This window comes from Balaenoptera borealis (assembly GCF_965194805.1).
Source record: "Balaenoptera borealis genome assembly, chromosome: 3".
Taxonomy (NCBI): domain Eukaryota; kingdom Metazoa; phylum Chordata; class Mammalia; order Artiodactyla; family Balaenopteridae; genus Balaenoptera; species Balaenoptera borealis.
In genome coordinates, this window is record NC_138866.1 from 36772854 (window position 1) to 36799240 (window position 26387).

A 26387-nucleotide genomic window follows, 5' to 3' on the forward strand; every position below is an offset into this window, starting at 1 on the left:
TTGTAAGAGACACTGCTATACTTTTAATTTCTCAATTTAGTCTCAAAAACTAGCTTTTAACTCAGCCAAACAAAAAAATAGATGAATGCTCAACAGATCTACAGAATTAATGATTTGGGGTTAAAAAAAGGCAATTCCATCTGAAGATCAGGTTTTAAGATTCAAACTCTTCCACCTACTAGATGAATAACCTTGACAAATTTTCTCACCTCTATAGAGTTATCTACTCTTCCTCACAGGGTCGCTGTAAGGATCAAATTAGATAAAATACATATGAAAATGCTAAAACCAAATTAAAGGAACCTCCACATATACATGGCTAAGTGCAACTGCAACCCCTGGTAATAATAATCAGGATTAATATTAAGATTCAATTGGCAAATGGACAAAAAACATACCCGGTCACCACCACGTATTTCCCGTCGGGCTGGTGCTTCAGGCGTTCCAGTACTGACAGCAGGACTTTGGCCTTGGTTTCACCATACAATTCTACCTCTTCAGAGCTCAGACCAATTTCTCGAGCCAGGTTACCAATGGGCTTTGGCTTGCAAGACCGTGATATATCAATGTCACTTAGGAGAAATATAGAAAATATGTATCAACCTTTATTCACGGGACTCAGTCAATGCCGTCCTAGTAGTGACCCACCTCAACCACGTTCGGAGGGGGCATACACATAACCATGGTATCCATCAGCTAAAACCCCACCATCCACAGAGTGTGAAAAACAGCAAAAGCTTCTTATTACCTTGGCACGGGTGTCTTCAGGTTAAGTTTGTTATACTGAATGATCCACTTCCCTGGCTTAAATTTCTCCAGGAAACGCTTTGCACTGTCTACCGTGCTCTAAACAAAATGACACAAATGGAACTGAGAAGACGTGATGATTTTAACCTCCACCTCAGTTCCTAGTCCTGGTCACTCAAGTTCAATCACAAAATGAACAGCTTCAGGATCCGCCTGTTAACATGCTTCAATTCGAGGCCGGAGTCTACAGGCAGCAGGATGCCCTGGGCTGCGTGCCTCGCCCGCACCAGCTGGTGTGTGTTACAAAGGGCAAGAAACCAAAACATACTGAGTGAAGCCAGGCTGCTCGCACTTTTTTCCCCTTAAGTTATCACATTCCAGAGTAAATCAGAATCGTGCTACCCCTACTTCCCTCTATTAATACGACTGATTCTACTTCTCTCTACTTTCATTTCCTTTTTTCTTCAAAATATTCACATCCTTACTTAGATTCTGAGTAGGTTCTATGACATTTCTACTTGGGGAGAAATGCAGTACCTGGAATTCTATCAGTTTCGTAGAACTATTACAGAAACGTCCATTCACACTTACCTGCATTAGCATCGCCACCGTCATTGGCCCGACACCACCAGGAACAGGAGTAATGAAGCTTGCCCTCTCCTTGGCCTCCTTGTATGCCACATCACCCACAATTTTCCTCCCACTTGGTTTTGTATCATCTGGTCAAAGAGGTAAAAAAATCAAAGTACAGTCTCAGAATAACAATGCTGGTGTTTATTTCTAAGTTATGTGATCAATTACAACAGCTTGTTCCAAAAACTAAGTCGAGTTTAGGGTGTGTAGTCCCATCTGGTTCAAGTGCCTACTTTACTTAAAAGCTGTGGGATGGGGGCTTCCCTGGTGGCGCAGTGGTTGAGAATCTGCCCGCCGGCGCAGGGGACATGGGTTCGAGCCCTGGTCTGGGAGGATCCCACATGCCGCGGAGCAACTAGGCCCGTGAGCCACAACTACTGAACCTGCGCGTCTGGAGCCTGTGCTCCGCAACAAGAGAGGCCACGATAATGAGAGGCCCGCACACCGCGATGAAGAGTGGCCCCCGCTCGCCGCAACTAGAGAAAGCCCTCACAAAGAAACGAAGACCCAACACAGCCAAAAATAAATAAATAAATGAGAAAAAAAAAAAAAAAAGCTGTGGGATGTGATAAAAGCTCCCCATTTATGATAAAAACTCTCCAGAAAGTAGGCATAGAGGGAACTTACCTCAACATAATAAGGGCCAAACGTGACAAACCCACAACCAACATTGTTCTCAATGGTGAAAAACTGAAACCATTCCCTGTAAGATCAGGAACAAGACAAGGTTGCCCACTCTCACCACTATTATTCAACATAGTTTTGGAAGTTTTAGCCACAGTAATCAGAGAAGAAAAAGAAATAAAAGGAATACAAATTGAAAAAGAAGAAGTAAAACTGTCACTGTTTGCAGATGACATGCTATTAAACACAGAGAATCCTAAAGATGCTACCAGAAAACTACTAGAGCTAGTCAATGAATTTGGTAAAGTAGCAGGATACAAAATTAATGCACAGAAATCTCTTGCATTCCTGTACAGTAATGATGAAAAATCTGAAAGAGAAACTAAGGAAACACTCCCATTTACCACTGAAACAAAAAGAATAACATACCTAGGAATAAACCTACCTAAGGAGACAAAAAACCTGTATGCAGAAAACTATAAGACACCGATAAAAGAAATTAAAGATGATACAAACAGATGGAGAGATATACCATGTCCTTGGATTAGAAGAATCAACATTGTGAAAATGACTATACTCCCCAAAGCAACCTACAGATTCAATGCAATCCCTATCAAACTACCAATGGCATTTTTTACAGAACTAGAACAAACAATTGCACAATTTGTATGGAAACACAAAAGACCCCGAATAGCCAAAGCAATCTTGAGAAAGAAAAATGGAGCTGGAGGAATCAGTTTCCCTGACTTCAGACTATACTACAAAGCTACAGTAAACAAGACAGTATGGTAATAAAAAAAAAAAAAAAGACAGTATGGTACTGGCACAAAACCAGAAATATAGATTAATGGAACAGGATAGAAAGCCCAGAGATAAACCCACACACATATGGTCACCTTATTTTTGATAAAGGAGGCAAGAATATACAATGGAGAAAAGACAGCCTCTTCAATAAGTGGTGCTGGGAAAACTGGACAGATACATGTAAAAAAAATGAAATTAGAACACTCCCTAACACCATACACAAAAATAAACTCAAAATGGATTAAAGACCTAAATGTAAGACCAGACACTATAAAACTCTTCGAAGAAAACATAGGCAGAACACTCTATGACATAAATCACAGCAAGATCCTTTTTGACCCACCTCCTAGAGAAATGGAAATAAAAACAAAAATAAACAAATGGGACCTAATGAAACTTAAAAGCTTTTGCACAGCAAAGGAAACCATAAATGAGACGAAAAGACAACCCTCAGAATGCGAGAAAATATTTGCAAATGAAGCAACTGACAAAAGGATTAATCTCCAAAATATACAAGCAGCTCATGCAGCTCAATAAAAAAAAAAACCAACAACCCAATCCAAAAATGGGCAGAAGACCTAAATAGACATTTCTCCAAAGAAGATATACAGATTGCCAACAAACACATGAAAGGATGCTCAACATCACTAATCATTAGAGGAATGCAAATCAAAACTACAATGAGGTATCACCTCACACTGGGCAGAATGGCCATCATCAAAAAATCTACAAACAATAAATGTTGGAGAGGGTGTGGAGAAAAGGGAACCCTCTTGCACTGTTGGTGGGAATGTAAATTGATACAGCCACTATGGAGAACAGTATGGAGGTTCCTTAAAAAACTAAAAATAGAACTACCATACGACACAGCAACCCCACTACTGGGCCTATACCCTGAGAAAACCATAATTCAAAAAGAGTCATGTACCACAATGTTCACTGCAGCACTATTTACAATAGCCAGGACATGGAAGCAACCTAAGGGTCCACCGATAGATGAATGGATAAAGAAGACGTGGCACATATATACAGTGGAATATTACTCAGCCATTAAAAGAAACAAAATTGAGTTATTTGTAGTGAGGTGGATGGACCTAGAGTCTGTCACAGAGTGAAGTAAGTCAGAAAGAGAAAAACAAATACTGTACACTAACACATATATATGGAATCTAAAAAAAAAAAAAAATGGTTCTGGTGAACCTAGGGGCAGGACAGGAATAAAGACGCAGATGGAGAGAATGGACTTGAGGACATGGGGAAGGGGGAGGGTAAGCTGGGACGAAGTGAGAGAGTGGCACTGACATATATACACTACCAAATGTAAAATAGATAGCTAGTGGAAAGCAGCCGCATAGCACAGGGAGATCAGCTCGGTGCTTTGTGACCACCTAGAGGGGTGGGAAGGAGACGCAAGAGGGATGGGATATGGGGATATATGTATACGTATAGCTGATTCACTTTGTTATACAGCAGAAACTAACACAACAATGCAAAGCAATTATACTCCAATAAAGATGTTTAAAAAAAAAAAAAGCTGTGGGATGACAGGTGTTTGCTATCTCCTAGGGAGAAACTTACTTTACCTGCAAAATTCAACAAGATGCTTAAGTAGTTTTTCATAACCAGGAGAATCCTTTTGTCTTCTGTCAGGTGGCAAATAAAATACCAACTGTTTTTTATTCTTAAAGCCAACCACCAAGTATACAATGAGCACCTTTTAAAATGTTAATTTGCCAAGGCCTTCAAAGGAATTTTTTGGGTGCACAAAGCTCCAGCTTTATCACAGCTGCCAGATACGGTTTCTACAGCAACTGTCAGCATTTTGTAAGCTCCAGGCATGAGCTGGAGGAACAATTCAACATCCAGTTCCAAAGACGAGCACGTACTTAAATGTATGCAAAAAGGCAAAGAATATAATTACACTCCCGTTAAAAGGATACAAGAACAACTACAAATCTTAGCAGCAAAGAATAGCTTTTCAAGAGAACAAAACCCCATGATGCATCACTGCTCACTCACTCCTACACTTGGCTTCACTGCACTTCCAGGAGGGGCTGGGGACAGGGCTAGACCTTGTGGTTGGTTCTAAGGCAGGACCTGGTAAGATCTTAGCCATTTCACCTCTTTGATTAGATTGCCACAACTAAGAAAGGAAGCCTCAGGATTCAGCCAAAAAGCCAGAATTAAGCGACTTTGGCTCTAGGATCAGCTCTTTCACTAACCTCGAGTCTGCAGCCCCTGTGGGCTCATTACTGATCAGAAGTCCAAAGGGGCAAAGAAGGACGAACACTACCTATTTCACAAGCTTGAGGAGAATCAAGTAAGAAATAGTGTGTGTTTCTTGAGATTGAAAAAACACTCTCCGGGCTTCCCTGGTGGTGCAGTTGTTAAGAATCCGCCTGCCAATGCAGGGGACACAGGTTCGAGCCCTGGTCTGGGAGGACCCCACATGCCGCAGAGCAACTAAGCCCGTGCGCCACAACTACTGAGCCTGTGCTCTAGAGCCCGCGAGCCACAGCTACTGAAGCCCACACACCTAGAGCCCGTGCTCCACAACAAGAGAAGCCACTGCAAGGAGAAGCCTGCGCACTGCAACGAAGAGTAGCCCCCGCTTGCCGCAACTAGAGAAAGCCCGCGTTCAGCAACAAAGACCCAACGCAGCCAAAAATAAATTAATTAAAAAAAAAAAAAGAAAAAACACTCTCCAAACATAAGGGTTTCTCTTCCTACCCTAGATACATTAGATATTTTCTATATGTACTCTCAGGAGCTGGTGAACACAATCCCTTGTGATGGTTTCAGGCTTCTAGATTATAAGGCAGCAAGCTACGGCAATGGCAGAACATTTCCTCTCATAATCACTAAGGTCGTTTCAAAATGCCAGGGAAATAACGGTTGAAGGTTGCCCTTGTATGGGTTTCAATTGTCTAACACCGAAGTTAGCTAAAAATACCTCTGTACCTCCTTCTATTTATGAATGTTAGTCACTTTCTCCGTGTGTTTCTGCATATACAGGAGACACGTCAATTACTGCACAACCTAACGCTGCACTGGGTGGGCTCAGCTCTGCTCCTTAATCAAACGCTATCAGGGCTGGCTTCAGTGCCCTCTGATGTATGTACAGGGTTTCGTGGAAGGTGTGATGTGGTCAGTAGAAAAGTGACCCCGTCTCTAAGCACATGGCTTCAGTAACCAACAAACATTTTGCTTATCTATCCCAGCCCTAGAATTTCTCTTTCATCTGGAACTATTAGTGCAAAACTACTTAAGATCCAGCTGAGGGACTTCCCTGGCGGTCCAACGTTAGGACTCTGCGCTTCCACTCCAGGGGGCATGGGTTTATAATCCCTGGTCGGGGAACTAAGATCCCGCAAGCCGTGCGGTAGAGGAAAAAAAAAAACCCAATCCAGCTGAGCCTTGAGTCCTTCACATGTAATTTGGGGGCCCCAATAACAGGGTCCAGTATAGAAGCCACTACGCTGGATAGGTTGAGACTGGATTGAGGGGGGTTAGGAATCTGTTCCCCCCTTTTATAACCCTTCCAAATAAAACACTATTAATCCAGCCCTTTTCAAATTATCTTTAGTAAACCACCAGGAAGAACACTTTTACATGCTTCTCTGGCCAAAACTTTCTGCTCTGTACTTGAATCTTAAAAAAATATTCCTCGGGCTTCCCTGGTGGCGCAGTGGTTGAGAATCTGCCTGCCAATGCAGGGGACACGGGTTCGAGCCCTGGTCTGGGAAGATCCCACATGCCGCGGAGCAACTAGGCCCATGAGCCACAACTACTGAGCCTGCGCATCTGGAGCCTGTGCTCCGCAACAAGAGAGGCCGCGATAATGAGAGGCCCGCGCACCGCGATGAAGAGTGGCCCCCGCTGGCCACAACTGGAGAAAGCCCTCACACAGAAACGAAGACCAAACACAGCCATAAATAAATTAAATAAATAAATTAATTAATTAATTAATTAATTTAAAAAAACGAAACAAAAACCCATAACAAAACAACAAAAAACTACATACCTTAATTGATCCTTAATTTGGAAAATAACTTAAGATGTTATCCCTGAAAGGACCATGCAAATGATTTAAATAATCAAAATATGAACCAAGAAGTACCCCAGTTGTGGAAAGTGGTGTTTCAAGAATGAACATTTGAACCCTCCTACACTGTTGGTGGGAATGTAAATTGGTACACTCACTATAGAGAACAGTATGGAGGCTCCTTAAAAAACTAAAAATAGAGCTACCACATGATCCAGCAATCCCACTCCTGCGCATATATCCAGAGAAAACCATAATTCAAAAAGATACATGCACTCCAGTGTTCACTGCAGCCCTGTTTACGATAGCCAGGACATGGAAGCAACCTAAATGCCCATCAACAGAGGAATGGATAAAGAAGATGCGGTACATATATACAATGAAATACTACTCAGCCATAAAAAAGAACGAAATAATGCCATTTGCAGCAACATGGATGGACCCAGAGATTGTCATACTGAGTGAAGTAAGTCAGAGAAAGACAAATATCATGATATCACTTATATGTGGAATCTAAAAAAAGGGCTACAAATGAACTTACCTACAAAACAGAAATAGAGTTACAGACGTAGAAAACAGACTTTGGGTTACCAGGGAGTAAAGGGGGAAGTGATAAATTGGGAGACTGGGATTGACACATTCACACTATTATATATAAAATAGATAACTAATAAGGACCTACTGTATAGCACAGGGAAATCTACTCAATACTCTGTAATGGCCTACATGGGAAAAGAATCTGAAAAAGAGTGGATATATGTATATGTATACCTGATTCACTTTGCTGTGCACTTGAACCTAACATAACATTGTAAATCAACTATACATCAACAACAATAAAAAAAAAAAAAAAAGGAATGAACACTTGCAAAGAGCAGTCTTCAGGTCCTCCTGCTCACCCTCGGGTCTGTAGCAGTGATCCTGCCTTCCTTGGGGAACTGTAATGATACTTATTCACATATATCCCCAGGATCAGAAAAAGTACAGCTGACCAGGAGGAAAGATACTGCTCTGACCTTATTCATATTTTACCTTCTGCATGAGGAATAAATGTGAATAGGAGGTTAAGTTTCACGTGTAAGTCAACATTTCATTTCATACGAGACTCAAGAGCCCTACCCAGGTTTTTCTTCTTCCCTCTCTCAAATCCAGTCTAAAACAAAAAAGGTCAAAAGCAGAAATATGATACAGAAGATGCAAGGTTTTAAACAGAATGAGCTTGAATGTCACATTGCAAGTACTGAAAGTGAGGAGTTGTAGGAGAGCAATTTATCACCCATCAGATAATTACACTACAAGAAAATGAGTGATCAATTATGAGCTACTGTCTTAAAAACACGGTACGGAGAGTGGGAGGGAGGTTAAAAACGGTGAAGGCTTGACAGTGACTCATGTTCCTGGCAGCTTAGTGTCTATATTTCAAACTTGAGATGGGAGGGGAGGAAAAAGAATATTCTTGCTATAACTCTTTTTAACATTCCAACAGATGTGGGTGCCAGCAGTCAGAAGGCACAAGCTGGACACGGCACCTATAGGCAGACTAGTGGAGAAAAGGCACAGGACACCAAGCATGAGAGACATACAATGAGAGAAACACCAAGTTCTGCGGGAGGGGAGGGAGGGAGAGAAGGATTTTCAAAGAAGGAGAGATCATCTCTTGCTGCAGGAAAATCAGACAAGGTTTGGAAGGAAGAATGGACATTTTGGACAGAGAGGAGGTGGGGAGGAAGTCACTGAAAGTGAAGATCACGGTTGAGCTTTATTCAGTTGTGTAGCCCAAGGCCTGGAGTGGTGCCTGATGCACAGAAACAGTCGCTTGATTAAAAATTGTTCCTTTTTTGACCCCACGAGGTATGTATGCAAGAATTCACTGAATTGTCCTTTCAGATTTTACGTTTGAAAACTTCATGAGGAAAGAACTGCCTGCCCCACTAAAGATGCAGGCAGGAGAGCAGCAAAGTACAAACAGGCATGTGCAGGAGAGCACGTGGTCCATTTTACAACAGTTTAAGACAGGTATTCACAAAGTGTGTGTGAGAAAGAAGGCCACAGAGGTGGCTGAAACTAGTATGGGGCTAAGGAGTCTGGCAGGTAACATGGAAGAAAGAGGCTCACAGGTCCACATCAAGACCCATAAACATGGCAAGAGCGCACAGATGGATCTGAGTGGGAGTCAGCTGGCGGTAGGGAGACCAAGGAGAAATTTATAGCAGTGCATCCAGCAGAGAGGGTGACTCTCAGTGGTGACACTGAGAACAGAGAAGAAAGGGAAAAAACTCATAAGATTTAAAAACGGATCCATACATGGAACGATTGGGAGGGAAACTAAAAGGTTTCAGACCTGTGGGAAGGAAGAATGGTGATGATATCACTAACCAAAACAGGGCAGTGAGGAGTAACTTAGGGACAAGGATGCAAGGACAGTTTTGGACATGACTATAATGTTGGCTTTATCCTTGGCCTAGAAACAGCCCAGGCCAAACATCTTTGCAAAGCCCTAACTAGAGGACTCTTGACACAACGTGTCCCTCTCCTGGAGTCTCACAGCACTTTGCAAAGATCACACTATATTTTAACCATCCTTTGTTAAAGTCCATCTCTACGTGATGATAAAGCGAGAAATCATCTTGCCTCCTCTCCCACCCTCTCCCTGGACAAGGTCATCTTGGACTGCACGGCACAGTGGCTAAAATCACAGGCTCTTCCTGCAAGGCGCAACTATGCCGTCTGCTAACTTCATGCCCCCATGGGTAGGCTGATCACTCTAAACCTTAGCACTTCAAGCCTAAAATGGGACAAGGGGTTCTCGCCTGGGCTTCATCTTCCTCTGCCCAGCCCGCCTCCAGAAACCACCTTCTTCCCCCAGCAACACTCACCTGGGACATAATTGATTCCACAGTCGATGACTATTGCCCCAGGTTTGATCCATTCCCCTTTCACCATTTCAGGCTGACCAATTGCAACTACCAGGATGTCACCTTTACTTACCTAGGGAAAGACAGTTCTGACTTCAGAAACTAAACAGTGAAACATAAAAAAATTCTAGAAGTGGAAAGGACATCCGTAAGCTTTGTATGAAATTCACTGTCATCAGCTATTTTATGCAGGCCACACACTGTCTCTGACAGCTCTTCATATACTGTGCTCATTCCTACACACGTCAAAACCTCCCCTTTCACTAGATATTTTACTGAATGGGGAACCTGATGAGAACCTGTGAGATAGGGAGGAGTACAGGCTTGGAGCCACAGGCCTGGGACAACGTCCCTGAATTACATGACACCTGGAGACTGCCCCCTCTTCCCCGGAACGTGGGGACTACCACCTTCAGCAGAGCATTGCTTGGGGAGGATTAAAGAGGTGCTGGGCCTCTCTCCTGGTCTCTCCCCACATTTAAGAGACTGCACTGTCAATGGGATGTGTCCATGTGAGAATTCCTGGGCTCAGGAATCTGATGCAGGGGTCAAGAACAAGCTGTGACTGAGGTCACAGGACCACTGTCCATAACCCGCTCTGGACACCTCCACCTCTCAGACCACCCACTGTCGCATATGTGGGATCTGGCTGCCATGGGTCAACCCCAGTTCCTGTACTGCTAACCCCTATCTACCACGAGATGGACTGGCACAGAAAGAATACAGTCCAAACAAAAACCTGCATAGACTTGGACAAGTTTTAAATTTGAATTTGTTTCTTCATCTTGTAAGACAGACAAGAATCACAGAATTGTTAGAGGGGTTAAACACAGTAATGAGGTCATAAAGTACATGGCAGTTTCTGGCACTTAATTATGAACCATCCCCATTAGGCAAGGACCCCTGCCACACGCAGGAACGGGCGTGCAAACGCGCGCGCGTGACCCCTTACCTCCTCGCCTAGGTGGGCAGTCTTGGAGTGGCAGGTGGTCACTGTGGCGTGGTTCCACAGGAGCAGGTCGTGCATCGGGGCACCAACTATCTTGCTGCGCCCGACCACCACAGCATGCCTGCCGGCGATCTGCACCCCTGAAAGAGAAGCCAGCGTGCGCCAGAGAACTGGGGGAAGCTGCCCTCCTTCGCACGCCACCTAAATGGCAGAACTCAGGACAAGCACACAAAAGCAGGTTCTTAGCATCAAAAAGCAATCTTCCTAAAACCATCCCTTCTTTGGCTACTCAGGGTTTCAGCTACAAGTTGGGACTTGTACATGTGTCCTTCTTGCTGTGGGTTTTTGAGAGGAGCTTAAGCCAAGATCCATTCATTGAGTCATAGGAGAGTGGGGAGAAAACCTACACTCAAATCAGAAAGAAACCCTGACCTACAGCTAAACAGCCGTATGGAAGAAGAGGACATATTACATTACATGGGAAAAAGTTATAAGAAACAGGGTGAACGTAATGGGGTGGAGGGAAATTGGATTAGTATCAGTAACTCTTTAGTTCCTCATCCAAATTTCTCTTTTGGCTTAGGGCCTGAGCCACAGGGTTATTTGCAGGGAAGTGATAAAGGGGAACTTAACTGTAGTAAAAAATTTTCTTTTTGTTTACTGAGCACCCATTCTTCTGGCATTATCCCAATGTCCTTTTCAGGACTGACATACTCTCCTCAGTAGAGATGGTGTGGGTGAACACCCGAGAGTGAACAAGTGACCATATTTCATCCTGTGGCCAGTGAGATCCATCCCATGACTCTTAGGCACAAGGATGCAACAGGCTGGAGCTGCTCGGGGCCACCAAGCAGAGCTCAGAACGAGCCACCACGCAAAGGGGAGCAGAAATAAGGTCCTGAGGACTCTACTGAGCCCTTCTACCCAGCCCCACTGAAGTGAACTCTTCCTTAAGGCAGTTTGTGTTTAAACTGTGCTTCTTGTGTAACATTAACTCTATTCAAAAATGGTGAGTTTCTATATAATGCTAACATCATGAACATCTAGAAGTAAAATCCTCAAAGTGTGAAGTGTTTAGAAGGTAACTTTCTATACCTTTTAGGGTACAGTAAAGGACCTGAAGCTGCATTAGGGCAAATGGTCGCTTCAATATCAACAAGAGGAGGTGGGGAGCCTACAGCTGCCACGGCTCATGGAATTTTTTTCTATCAAGTTGGAACACACTGTGTGCTAAACATGCCATAGAGTATAAATTTAGCTGTAGGACTGAACAATAATAGCTGTCCCAAGGCTTACAGATTGACCTTTCCTTGCCAGCCACAGAAAATTTTCACTTACGTTAGCTAACACTTTCCACTTGAAATTTCTGATCCACTTCCTTTAAACAGGGCACACTTCCTTGTAAAAAATAACCTCTGCTAAGAAGTATTCATGATGAAATTAAAATACCAAGAGGCTGACTAGGTAACGGGGTAATACGGCCAATTATCCAAGGAATCCATTTCCTAGATCTACAACGGTGACTCGGGGCCCATTCTGGGATTCAGACTTTTCACTTTGCACCCTACAGACTATCTGAATCTTTATTATCATATAGGTTACTTTTTCACACAAAATAAATTGCTTTGAACTCAAATAACTCTGAGTTCAAATCTTGGCTCTGCTGCCTCTTGGACAAATTACTCAATCTCTCTGAGAATGTCTTCTCAGCTATTAAACAATAAGAATACCTATCTACTTCATAGGGTTGTTGAGAAAATTGAGAATTTAGGTAAAGAAGCCCCTAGCACACAGGTCCTTGTGCCAATCAAGCCCACTTATTTAGGGCTCACAGTGTATCTCCCCTATACCTCTGAAGGTCAAGACCAGGCTCCACGAAATGGTGCTTTGTTTTTGTCTGGTTGTTTTTACCTGTCTCCTTGATGAGTTCCAAGCATCCTTTGGGTGTACAAGGGATGAAACAGTCATTTAGGTCACCTCTAGCAAGTTTTCCAGCACTGATGCTAGTCAATCTAAAACAAGGAAAGTGATAGGTGTCTTTACTCTTTAGAACCAAAATGATGTGTTCCTGAAGTAGAAACATATTATAGTCGCAATCATGCAATGTGGTACAGAAAGCCAAGTCACACTCACCCGTCCACATCCTTCTCGGGTGCAATAGCATTGATCAATGCTTCAGTGTTAATGGGATTCTCTGAATCTAAAGGTAGCTGCACTATGAAACCATGCACAGTGAAGTCTTCATTCAAAGATGTAATGCACTTTAACACCTAAAAATAAACCACATACAACTTACATACCACATAGAAATCAACAGGGTGGAGAAACACTTTCCAAGTCAGAAGCTCCATTCTCCCCTCGAGAGTTTAACTGTAGTCCTCTCAGAATGTACCTTGCCTTGGATCCTGAGAGCAACTCTACTTTAACACAGAATGTAACCTTCAGGTGTCTTGCAAGAAATCCAACAAACAAAAGAGCTAAGAACTTTAATAAACTATTACTGCGGGCTTCCCTGGTGGCGCAGTGGTTGAGAATCTGCCTGCCAATGCAGGGGACACGGGTTCGAGCCCTGGTCTGGGAAGATCCCACATGCCGCAGAGCAACTAAGCCCGTGCGCCACAACTACTGAGCCTGCGCGTCTGGAGCCTGTGCTCCGCAACAAGAGAGGCCGCGATAGTGAGAGGCCCACGCACCGCGATGAAGAGTGGCCCCCACTTGCCGCAACCAGAGAAAGCCCTCGCACAGAAACGAAGACCCAACACAGCCATAAATAAATAAATACATAAATAAAATTAAAAAAAAAAAAAAAAACTATTACTGCAACAGTAAAATCCATGGTACCATCACCCAAATCAAGATTTCTGTGAAGACAGAAATGTTCTGTAATTTGTACCTTACAATCGTGGCTACTAAAATACTTGAAATGTGGCTTAGTTCAACTGAGGAACGGAACTTTAAACTTTATTTCATTTTAATTAAATGACCACATGGGGTTAGTGGCTATCCTGCTGGACAATGCAGATGTAGAACATTTCCATGACCTCAGGAAGTCCCTTTTCCCTCCTGCCGCTTCCCGGTTAATCCCCCACAGTTCTGACTTTACTCACTCATGATCTGTTCTGCCTATTCTTGAACATCATAGAAATGAAATATACATTTCGTTTTTCAAGTGCAGGTAACAACAGGCCAGTGATCAGTTTTCAATGAACATCGCAGGTGATTTGCAAACAAATGATGCAGCAATCACACTGTGAGTACCAAACATTCATACCTAGCACTGCCCCATTTACTCTGTGGGTATTTTCAAAGATTTCCTGAAGGCTGAGTCTGTGAAGAAAGAATTACCTGGAGGTCTCTTATATGCTGAATGCATCAGTCCCTAAAGTTCCACTAAACTAAAACCAGAGAGGAAAGCACTTCGGCTGCCCTCTTAACAGTTGATTCTTAACAGCTCACCTCAGATTCTGTGGCCGTTCGTGGTAACTTAATGTGTGTGGCTTTGATCCCGATCTGCAAGAATGAACATTTAAAACAGGTACATGGCAAAAGGACTTGAGACATGGGCCCATTTCTTCTATAGATGTGACTAAGACAAACCAGGTGGCAGGCATCATTTCACCCTCATATACCCTGAAGAATGAGTCTCTCACTTTGACCCATCCATTGTTTCCTTGTTAACTGTCACCACGGCACTTAAGCAGTTTTATGTCCACTATTCCTGCTCTTTAGAAGCAAGCGGATCACTGATTAGAAAACATTCCAGGGCAAACCAGAGGCTGAAGCTCTGTCACCCATTTCTAACTTGCGAAATACATAAACTGAAGTGTGCTGTGGGCGATAAAAGTTTTTGTGGGGGGAGCACAAAGGGGAAGGGGTGGCAGACAGGACCTGGGGAGGGGGAGGGGTAAGAGTGGAGAGGCGGGGCGTCGGCGCCGCTGTTCTGGGCTTTACCTCTTCAGCAGCCTTCAGCTTCACGTTTATATAAAGATTAGAATCATCTCTGTTGCCGACCTAGAATAATAAAGACATGCAAATCAGACGATTAGGGAAAGGCAAAGTGTATGGAAAAGCTTCTAAAATTTTAGTTTTGATAAAAGGAATATTTAATCACAAGACTCCTGTTAGGGTGGACCTAATCCTAGCTCACACGCAACAGACGCCCACGCCAGGCAAAGGGCAGTCTGCTGCCCTCAAGACAGAGGAAGAAGCACGCAGAAGCCAAATCCCCTGCCCCACCATGCTAGGTCTCACTATGTTCCCTGTTTCTTTAATCACGGACATATTTAGTTTTCCACTGTAATCATTTATCTAAAATTTTCCTTTACAAATATTTTTCCATGTTTCAGTGGTTGACATTTGTCCTTTTCAAAGCTGAAACGTCCTCCCGGGGTGATATGCCACAATAAGTTTGGTTTCTCCCAAAACTGCAGAGGGAAAAACGGTACGTCCTTGACACCAAAGGTAACTGACGCATGGTTGCTTTAAACAGGACAACCGTGGAGAAAGAAGCTGGCCCTAGGAACGGAGTATCTCCGGGTCTGGTCACGCTGATGCTGTTACTGGAAGCTCCCCTCAGGCTCACAGAACACGGCCTTACTCTTAGCTGCAGGTGTCCTTTATAGAGAAGTCTCAGTTTTGCCAGTGCTAATTTGAATTTCAAGAGCCAGATGAATGCGGTGAGGGGAATTTGATTTTTCTACGGGTTATTTGCACCTAAGTGCATTAGGTGCTTCCTGTGGGGCTTCCCTAGAATTTTAGTGCCTCTCATGTTTCGTTTTCGTCATTTTATATATATGATCTTTGCCCCATCATCCAACCTTCACTGATTCAGTTACCAGATTTAATACACTCTGGGATTTTTAGATCAAAGTAGGAAATAGAGTACTGTTTTTTCATTTTTATTAATATTGTAAACAAAGAATGTTGCCTGCCATTTCAGTTCTATAAGGATGAAGTCATTGGCCCCTGCAGTTGCTGATCTGCAAGTACACCCTGAAAGGAATTCAGGGTGCAGCATTCCATGTTTTGGAATATATGGGCCCCTTAGATAGTTCAAATGTATGTCTTAGGAAGAATTTCAATGACCCCAGATTCTTGCATCTTCCCACACATAGAAAAGCCCTAAAAGTATTAACTGAGGGGGCTTCCCTGGTGGTGCAGTGGTTAAGAATCCACCTGCCAATGCAGGGGACATGGGTTTGAGCTCTGGTCTGGGAAGATCCCACATGTGGCAGAGCAGCTAAGCCTGTGAGCCACAACTACTGAGCCTGCGTGCCACAACTACTGAAGCCCATGCACCTAGAGCCCGTGCTCCGCAACAAGAGAAGCCACCGCAATGAGAAGCCCGTGCACCGCTACGAAGAGTAGCCCCCGCTCACCACAACTAGGGAAAGCCCGCGTGCAGCAGCGAAGACCCGATGCGGCCAAAAATTAAACAAATGAATAAATTTATTTAAAAAAAAAAAGTATTAACTGAGATAGCCGATCCTGTGACCAGCAGCAGCCTTTCACTGAGATCTTGACTGCCTGTATCCCCCAGCCCAAATTCACATACACACACATAATATATATACTGACTCCTCCCCTACCTCTTTGGAACAGTTTCTCTGAGCAATTAGAGACCGTCACTGTCTCCTAGGCTATAGCCCTCAGTAAGACATTGAATAAACTCAGCTCACAGCTCTCACGTTGTACGTTTTTTAAGTTGACAATATTTATAACTACAATTAGTTATTTCGACTTAACTCGGAGATTAAATGGTTTTATCACTCACTGCCGGGTTTTTTTTTTTAAATAAATTACAACTTCTCTGTTCTATACTTTATCTTCACCTCTCATGTAGCTAAATGCAACTGTAAGTCACTTTTCCAGGAAAGGTGTGTGGGCATTTTCCTGAGTCTGTGTGCACCTGAAAATATTTCTCTGCTGTCTTTGCACTTGAAGGCACGTTTAGCTGAGTTTGGAGTCATGACATTTTCCTTCAGAGTTGTTGTCTTTGGCACCTAGTGTGACAGAAGTCTGAAGTCTTTTGTTTTTGTTCCTTTATAGGTAACTTTTCTGTCTGAATGTTTCTGAAGGAATTTTTCTGAAACTCCAAAACTACCACCAGTTTTTTAACAGAAAGCTTAATAGTTATGAGCATACGTCAAAATCTTACTGTAATCCTAATGCAAAGAAAAAGACCTCTTAAGATCCAGTTCAAATATTCTCATATAGGCATTTCATAGGGAAAAATGGTTATATAATCATTGATAGACTGGATGCAAAAAGAATGTTTAGTTGAAGAACAGTAGATTCTTGACTGACAGGCAAGTGGGTGGATGGCCTACTGGTTTCCCAGAACAAATCTTAATCCCATTATAGTTTATTAAAAAAAAAAAAAAATCACTTAAGCATTTTATCAGAAATACCAATTTCTTCCTTGAAGGAGGTGAATTACATCATCCAAAAAACGTCCTATTGAGACAGAAAAGGAAGTGGGCAGGGCACAACCATTACAAGAATGACACAACCATTAAGAACAGGATACCACAAAAATCAGTTAGAACACATTAGGTCCAAGATGGCGGAAGAGTCTACTTCCAGTGGACCTTGAGCCTCATTATACACTCATTGTAATACATTAGCATATGACAAGAACATAAATGACACAACCATGGGTGCCATGACAGTTCCAAGGCTGACCATAAAAGGCCCAAAAGCGGATGCGGTGGCCCTATTCCTGGAAGTCCCTGCCCCTCCTCCAAAATACCTGGACTAATCCTCCCACTTGTTAGCCTATGAAATTACCCAGCCCATAAGAACTAGCCACCCCAACACCACGGAACCACTCTCTCCTTTTAAGATGGCCTACGCTGTCTATGGAACATGTACCTCTCTAAATAAACTTGCTTTCACTTCACTATGGCTCACTCTTGAATTCTTTCCTGTGCAAAGCCAAGGACCCTCACCTGGCAGCTTGTCTGAGGGACTCACCCGAGACCTGGGATATGACCATCCTCTTGCGCCCCATTTTTCCTACAACACTATCTTGGAACAAGTTAGGGATTTTTTTTTTTTTTACACCAGGAATCTACAAACTGTTTCTGTAAAGGGCCAGGCAGCATATATTTTAGGTTTTTCAGGCCACATACTCTGTCATACCTTCTTTTTTAACCATTTACAACCTGAGCAGTTTTGGACATGGGCCGCAGTTTACCAATCCCTGTTTTACACCATAAAATATCTTGGGTATTGGTCTACTGATTAATTTTTCTTCTGCTCCAGGAGCCTTTTGTAAACATTCAGGCCAATTGAGTTTATTTTTTTGTTTTGTCCATGTCTTTTGTGAGGACTGAATAAGTTACTATATATAAAGCACTTTAGGGCTTCCCTGGTGGTGCAGTGGTTAAGAATCCGCCCGCCAATGCAGGGGACACGGGTTCAAGCCCTGGTCCAGGAAGATCCCACATGCTGCGGAGCAACTAAGGCCCTGTGCCTCAACTACTGAGCCTGCACTCTACAGCCCGCAAGCCACAACTACTGAGCTTGCACGCCTACAGCCTGTGCTCTGCAACAAGAGAAGCCACTGCAATGAGAAGCCCGCGCACCGCAAGGAAGAGTAGCCCCTGCTCGCTGCAACTAGAGAAAAGCCTGTGTGCAGCAACGAAGACCCGACACAGCCAAAAATAAAATAAATAAAATAAATAAATTTATAAAAAGCACTTTAAATAATACCTGGTAGGAAGCAAGTGTTATTATATTATTAATAACTATTTTATGGAAATACAGCCTCATTTGTATCTTTTTTTAAAATTATTTATTTATTTTTTGGCTGCATTGGGTCTTCGTTGCTATGCGCAGGCTTCCTCTAGTTGCAGTGAGCGGGGGCTACTCTTCATTGTGGTACGTGGGCTTCTCACTGTGGTGGCTTCTCTTGCTGCGGAGCATGGACCCTAGGTGTGTGGGCTTCAGTAGTTGTGGCTCGTGGGCTCCAGAGCACAGGCTCAGTAGTTGTGGCGCACGGGCTTAGTTGCTCTGTGGCATGTGGGATCTTCCCAGACCAGGGCTCAAACCCATGTCCCTTGCATTGGCAGGTGGATTCTTAACCACTGCGCCACCAGGGAAGTCCATCATTTGTATCTCTTGTGATGAAAAGCCAAGTCTTAATTTCCGTTAAATATTTAACTATTTGGAAGTTATCAGTCTGCTGTTTTAAAAGAAATTCCAACTTGCAGGTATATATGCCTGGACCAGATCCTGAATATCCTTAATGCTAATGATTTAGAAAAATGAATGGGAAAAGCAAATTAATTTTGGAGACAGATAGAGCTGGGTTCATATCCAGACTCAGTACCTTCATGTCTGTGGCTTTGGGCAAGCTACCCAAGATCTCTGACCACCAGTTACTGTTACTGAACACAGGTTAGGGTGCTCCAGGCACAGTGAGGCCAAACAAACTGAAACGTCGGAGTTTGGAGCAAAGAAAGGTTTATTGCAGGGCCAAGCAAGGAGAATGGGTGGCTCGTACTCTAAAACCCCAAACTCCCTGATGGTTTTGAGGGAAATGTTTTTATAGGCAAAATTTGGGTTGAGGGCTACAGGGTATGTGACTTTCTTTTGATTGGTTGATGGTGAGGTAACAGGGCGGTATTCCAGGAATCTTGTGCTCAGCCTGAAGTTGCCATCCTCCACCTGGGGGTCTCAGTTCTGCAGAACTCACAGATATTGTTATTTATATTCCCTGAGGAGGAACTAGGACCCTGCCCCAAGGCTGTGCTGAACCACTGTTTCTAGACTGTTCCTCCCGTGTTTCTGCATCCCCTCCCTTCCCTGATTAGCAACTGTTTGAATCTGTCCTATGGAACTCAGGGAAGGTCAAGGAGGCTGAATGAAGCCTATTTCCAACAAACAAGATATGGGCGACACAGGAAGGATTTGCACCAGGGAGGGCCCCACAGGGTCCTGCTCGGTTTCATACAGCTCCCATCTTGTAGGGGTAGTATAAAAATCAGAACAACTAGTAATATATACAAATCATTTGAACTACAGGAGTCACTCTACAGAAGCAGTACTGTTGTTCCTTCTGTAAAGAATGGGGAGAGTGGGTGTAGCTGGTTGGATTGTGATCAGATTTGCATTTTGACAAGGGCTACATTTGCAGTTAAAAGGACTGGAAGCATCCAGATCAGAAGCCTGTAAGCAGTTGACTAGTGGCCCAGAGGGTGGGAGCAGTAGAAATCAAAAGGAGGGAAGATATCTTATGAGAGGTATTACCAATAGTACCTTAGTCCCTAAGGGGATGTAGAGAGCAGGGAGATGCCCAAAAGAGACAGCTCAGGTTTCTAGTCTGAGTGTGTGGGAAAATGGTGGTGCCTGTCACCAGGATGGAAAAAAAACAAGAGGTCTGAGGTGGTACAGATGTGATTACAACATAATCTGTGAGCCTTGCATCATAGAAAGATGTTGATTCTGGTGCTAAAGTACAAGATTAAAATATTCTACCACTGTTTTATTGCAAGGACATAAGAGACAAGCTGCAGAACAGTGTTTATGTAACAAAAACACTTTGCAATCAATAAATTTAAAATAGGGGTTCGGAAGTCAACTTTAAAAAAGCAGGAAAAAAAAAACCCCTCAATATTGCTACAAAAAGGTTTACAGAAACAGATTTCTTGTCTACGACATTTACTCTTCCTACAACAAACAATTCACAAGAATAAGCCAAGAAATAACTGTCCCACAAAAGTACCAAGTGGACACCCACAACATATACCTTCGATTCTTAGTAATTTTCAAAAATGGAAAATCCACCACAGCACAGGACATACCAGGCAGAATGACAGGCCTTCTGTGCTTTTCTTCTCAACTAAGGCCTCTCAGATAATGAAAAGCAATGGGGGAAAATATTTAAGTACTATTCACCCTGAAATTCTTGATGAACACGGAACAGAAACTTAGCAAGGGATTAAATGATATACATGGAGACATACATATAGAGAGAAATGTGAAGTGAGGAAGCAGGTGTTTCTGAAGGGAATTTCAAATGCAAGCTATCAGTTTCCTGTCATCCCAATCAACCCTTCAAACATTCATTTGTACATCTGGCCACATGACACATATTTATTAAATACCTCCTGCCTATTTATTGAAGGCCTCTTACTGGATGAATCTGGAGCTCTTGAAAGAAACCTCAGATAGAAAGTATTCTGCCATGTAGCTATGGGACTGGGGGAGCTCACTTAGGGAAAAAATAAGGTAGAAAAGAAGTCTGAGGGCTGAGCGTTGAGGTATTCGAGTGGTCTAGGTATCAGGAAGGTATCAGGAACAACAAGCAAAAAAGATTAGAGAAGGAGTGATGTCCTAGAAGCCAAGAGCCTAGAACCAGAAGAGATCCAGGTTTACAAGTTCCTGATCTACAGCTGTATCTGGGGTCAGATAAAACTGCATAAGGCAATGGTTCCCAAAGTGCAGTTCACACACTCTTGCAGGAACCCCAACACCCTTTCAGAAGATTTGCGAGTGCCATAATACTATGATGTCATTTGCCTTTTTCACTGTATTGACATCTGTATTGAGGCTGCACAAGTTAGGCTGTGTAAGACTGCTGATGACTTAGCACTAAATCAAGACAATGGCACCAACCTGTACTAGTCACACAGTCTCAGTAAAAAAAAAAAAGACACCAATTTCACTTAGAAGTGCTCTTGATGAAGCAGTAAAAATTATTTTTATTAAACGTTGACCCTTGAGTACATGTCTTTTTAATATTCTGCATAAAGAATGGGGAAGCAATCACAAAGCACTTCTGCCACATACAGAAGTGGCTGTCACCAGGAAAAGCACTTGCGCTTTCTTGCCTTGCAAGCAGAACTAGCAGATTTTTAAATGGAACACCATCTTTACTTAAAAGAACAACTGACAAATAATGATTATTTGGGCTTGAATATGTGGCAAATATTTTCTCAAAACTGGATAAAGTGAGCCTGCTACTTCAAGGAAAATAACTAATAGTATTAATTACCAATGACAAAATTTGAGCTTTCAAGCAAAAATTGGTATTTACGTACTCCTGTGAGCTTGACAACTTCTCAACACTTAAAGACTTTTCTGATAAGTTTGTTGGTGATATAATGATTATGATTTTTAAAATATTGCATAATGAAACGTGTTAACATTTGGAAGACCTGCATAATTCAGTGAACCATTATTTTCCAAATGGGGAATGAAGGACATAAAACCAGACACAGGTAAATAGCCATTCAAACTGCAACATAAAACAAGATTTTGATTTAACAAAGTATGAAAGTTCACTGATAACAAGTTTCAGAGTCCACACTGCAACTACCTTTTAAAAACTTTACTTACTGAGTCCTTATAGTATTAAAGAAAAATATCCACAATTATCTGGGAAGACTATTAAAAGAACTCTTCCTTTTACAACCATACGTCTCTATAAGGTCAGATGTTCTCCATATATTTCAATCAAACCAGCATAGGAAGAGATTGAATATAGAAGTAGATGGGAATCCAGCTGTCTTCCATTAAGCCAGACAGTACAGGGTTTTGCAAAAATGTAAAACAATGCCCCTCTTCTCACTCAATTTTGTTTCTAAAAGTTACTTTGTCATAAAAATGTTACTTATGCTAACACACAGTGAGCTTACTCTTGGCATTTTTAAATATACAAATGTCTTTAAACCTCTTATTTTTAATTTCTAAATAGTATATATCAATGGATAAATCCATATAAATGAAAGTTTATGGGTGTAAAGGGGTCCTAAGACCAAAGGTCAAGAGATACTGGATTAGGGAAAGGTACCCACAGAGAAGAGCAGAGGGCCAGGACAGGCCAACACACAGAAGTTGAGCTGAAGAGGAGGAGGCTGCAAAGAAAAACTGAAAACGTCTGAGGTTTCACAGAAGCCAAAAAAAAAGAGAAAGAGCTTTGATGTGCCTGTTGTCTTAAATGCTATCGAGAGATTGAGAAAGGAAGAAAGATGTTAGTAGAAATACACTATCACAATACCTGTAAAATTGCCAGGCCTGGTGTGAAACCAGGTGCTTGCTCCTTCATCTGAATGACTTGGTTCTTCAGTCTCTCCCTTATTTGCCTAGAGAAACAGGAAAAAATTGGAGTTAACATTTAATGTTTCAAGCCGCAAATAAGCAATGTGTATTACTGGATGTATTTCTCTTTTAAATTAAAAACACCTTCATTAACAGACATTATTTGATATAATATGTCCTGTACCACCCATCAATTTTCCAGGCCTCAAGTAGACATGGATCTTTTCTAACTCTTATTGACACTGACTGGGCCATGGGGTATGGGCCAGTTTAAAACATACTAGTTGAATATATAAAATAGACAATCAACAAGGACCTACTGTATAATACAGGGAACTCTACTCAATATTCTGTAATAACCTAAATGGGAAAAGAATCTGAAGAATAGATACACGTATATATATAACTGAATCACTCTGTTGTACACCTGAAACTGAAACATTGTAAATCAACTAACTCCGATATAAAATTAAAAATAAAAAAAAAATACTAGTTGATGGCATTCAAAATCATACAGTGAACAAATAAAAACTTGGACCAACACTTCTGGAAGGCTGCTAATCCTCATCTTTTTCAGCCTTTCCGCTCTTCAGGTGCTGTAGGAAAAAAGTCTGCAGGAAAGAACTCAAGCTCACACCTTCTGCTCAACTTATCCTACCTAGTAAGATGATCACAGGGTATCCACATAAGGCTGAATGATAAGTCAATGAATCCCACTCTGAATTCAATATGAATTTACAAATTATATCCTAATTCACAAAAGAATTTTCCTTACTCAAGGTTGAAAGTATAACCTCTTGTGAAACAAAGATACATCAATTTACTAACACACAACTCTCAACAATACAATAAGACATCAAATAAATTACATCTATAAGTAAACATTCAAAGTAGTCCAACCTTGTCCAGTTATGATACAGGTATTAACTTGAACAGGATCTGTCTCTCCTGAAGAACTAGTTTTGTCATTTATCTTTTTTCATCTTAACCACACTTGACAAACAAATATACCCGGACATTAGCAAGCATCTCTTCCCTCATCCTAATTTGGTTACTCCCTTCCCCAGTTCTCCACACTTGACAAATACCTGGCATAAAAAGGCACAGGAGTCACAAAAATAGATTATGTGTATTAGCCTAGTAAATGGTAAGAATGTTGAACGATACAAGAAGTCATACCGAAGACTTCAAAATCTTCTAAGCTAATAGCCTTGTTTTTTCAAATCAGTATTCGATAAATCATATCGTTCAAAAGAAGTATTAATGGACTGCTGGATTTCCTTTTACTGGGATTTGACCTGAACAGAGGCCACAATTCTGCTCTGACACAAGATAACAGAAGATACTATAGCTGCCAAGTTTTCCCTAGGCTGCCACTGAAACTCCCCAGCAGTTCCAGCCACAACTGTTTCTCCTGCATGATGATCAGAAGTGCTGCCCGGGGAGCTGCAGAAGGTCTCTCTCTCCCAGGGGCCAAGTTTCCAGACTCCACTCTCTCCTCTCCCCTTCCTTCCCCCAACCACTGTATGAACACAGAGTGCTAAGCAAAGGTTTCCACTGCTTCTCCTTAACCCTCTCGACCCAAACAAAACCCACGGTTTGGGGTGGGGGGTGGGGGTAAAGAGCCCGCCATTCCTGGCACAATGTGAGACAGTAAGGAGACACAACAGTGAGAAGAAGTGAACACGTCTGAGACTCTCAATAACCCTCTGAAGTATGCAAGGGACAAAAAGCTTTCTTATTCCTGCTCACAGATGTAGACACAGGCTCTAAGCAGTCAGGTCGGGTGGCTTTCCCAGGGCCAATTTACAGAAAGAACAGCAAGTGCAAAGGCCCTGAGTGGGTAATTAAGGCCCAAGGGGAAGCAGTAATCAAATGAGGTATACAGTCATTTATTCGGAATGTGATGGGAAGCCATTAGCGGTCTTCAACAGGGCTGACATGATTGGACTTACATTTTTTTTTAAATAGATCTTTATTGGAGTATAATTGCTTCACAATACTGTGTTAGTTTCTGTTGCGCGACAAAGCGAATCAGCCATATGCATACACGTGTCCCCATATCCCCTCCCTCTTGAGCCTCCCTCCCATCCTCCCTATCCCACCCCTCTAGGTCATCGCAAAGCACCGAGCCAATCTCCCTGTGCTATGCTGCTGCTTCCCACCACCTATGTATTTCACATTCGGTAGTGTATGTATGTCGATGCTACTCTCACTTCACCCCAGCTTCACCCTCCCACCCCATGTCCTCAAGTCCATTCTCTATGTCTACCTCTTTATTCCTGCCCTGCAACTAGGTTCATCAGCACCAAAAACATGGAACACTTCATGAATTTGCATGTCATCCTTGCGCAGGGGCCATGCTAATCTTCTCTGTATCGTTCCAATTTTAGTATATGTTCTGCCAAAGTGAGCACCGGACTTACATTTTTAAAGGATTATTCTGGCTGCTGAATTGGGAACAGACCCGAGAGGGAACGGTGAGAATCAGGGACAGCAGCAAGAAGTCACTGCAATTGCAAAATCCAGGCCAGGCCAGAGGTGATGGCGGCTTGGATTAAGGTATCAGTGGTAAGCTGGCAAGAAGTAGATGTATTCCAGATATACTAAACATGAAACACAGAGGAAATGCCAGGGCTACAGATGACTCTCAGGTTTTGGAGGTTGTGAAATGGAGCTGGGAAGACGGACAACTACAAATACTTTAAGAACAGAGCAGATTTCATACTGATACAGTGAATTTATTTACCAAATCTTATAAGGATTGTAGAATAAGTAAGCATTTGAGACCCAAAAGGAAGGAATCTAGGGACAAATAAAAATAATACTTATACCCAGCAGGTAGCAAGCTATAGGAACCCAGTACTACAAGGTGGTACAGGTGGAAAATGTTGTTTCAGCCCAGTAGGTTAAGAGCAAAGAACAAAATGTTCTGTATTTTCTTTTTTTTTTTTTCACACACACACACTGTATTTTATTTTTACAAGAGATAAGTAGACTGACACCAAGCATTGTATGTTCTGTATTTTCTATGCTATAATTTAAATGGGTCTAAGTATGCATTTTTTTTTCCCTAAAAAAGATTATAGCTTGAGATCAGTTATACTGACTCCCTTAAACTTTTTCTAAGAAGTAGGACTGTTTTAAAAGTTGCATTAGCAGGGACATTCTTCCAACTACAAAGATTTGTTTAAAAGCTAACACTTGGGCCTCTTTCTGAGACATGACCAGAATAGCAATGAGACATTTTTAAGTGCACATAAACCACAATCAGCAAGAACTAGACAGCCCAGAACACTAAAGCAACCAGTGGAAAATCTTCTGCCCTGGTGAGGAAAAAAGAAAAAAATCAAGACAATTGTAATTACGTCTCCGTTAAGTCCCTTAAAATTTTTTCCTGCCTGGTTTTCTTGGTTGGCCACTAACCGAAGCACCTTAAAACGAAAAGTGGAACAAGCCAAGTGTCAGGTGTGTCTGAAGTTGAAGAAACTACAGAAGAAGAACATGGAGAGAAAAATTAATACTCCCTCCCTCGTCTATCTTTATTTTAGGGTCATAGAGCTGTGTTGAATTAAATGGTGGGAACCCCTTTAATTTTTATAGCTCACTTCCAGAAAGTATA

The 26387-nt window shown here is 42.2% G+C and overlaps 1 protein-coding gene across 3 annotated transcripts in view; it reads right to left on the bottom strand.

The window, feature by feature from the left end:
• The window catches only part of MTHFD1 (methylenetetrahydrofolate dehydrogenase, cyclohydrolase and formyltetrahydrofolate synthetase 1), a 59719-nt gene that overhangs the window by 24623 nt on the left and 8709 nt on the right, over positions 1-26387 (bottom strand). For all 3 annotated transcript variants that reach the window (XM_082386482.1, XM_082386481.1, XM_082386480.1), the window contains 10 exons: positions 22725-22809; positions 14669-14728; positions 14174-14227; positions 12851-12987; positions 12629-12729; positions 10721-10857; positions 9730-9841; positions 1339-1466; positions 749-846; positions 399-572 (listed from right to left, as the gene is read on the bottom strand). In XM_082386482.1, the coding sequence (XP_082242608.1) occupies positions 399-572; positions 749-846; positions 1339-1466; positions 9730-9841; positions 10721-10857; positions 12629-12729; positions 12851-12987; positions 14174-14227; positions 14669-14728; positions 22725-22809 (1086 nt within the window). The remainder of the gene's footprint in view (positions 1-398; positions 573-748; positions 847-1338; positions 1467-9729; positions 9842-10720; positions 10858-12628; positions 12730-12850; positions 12988-14173; positions 14228-14668; positions 14729-22724; positions 22810-26387) is intronic.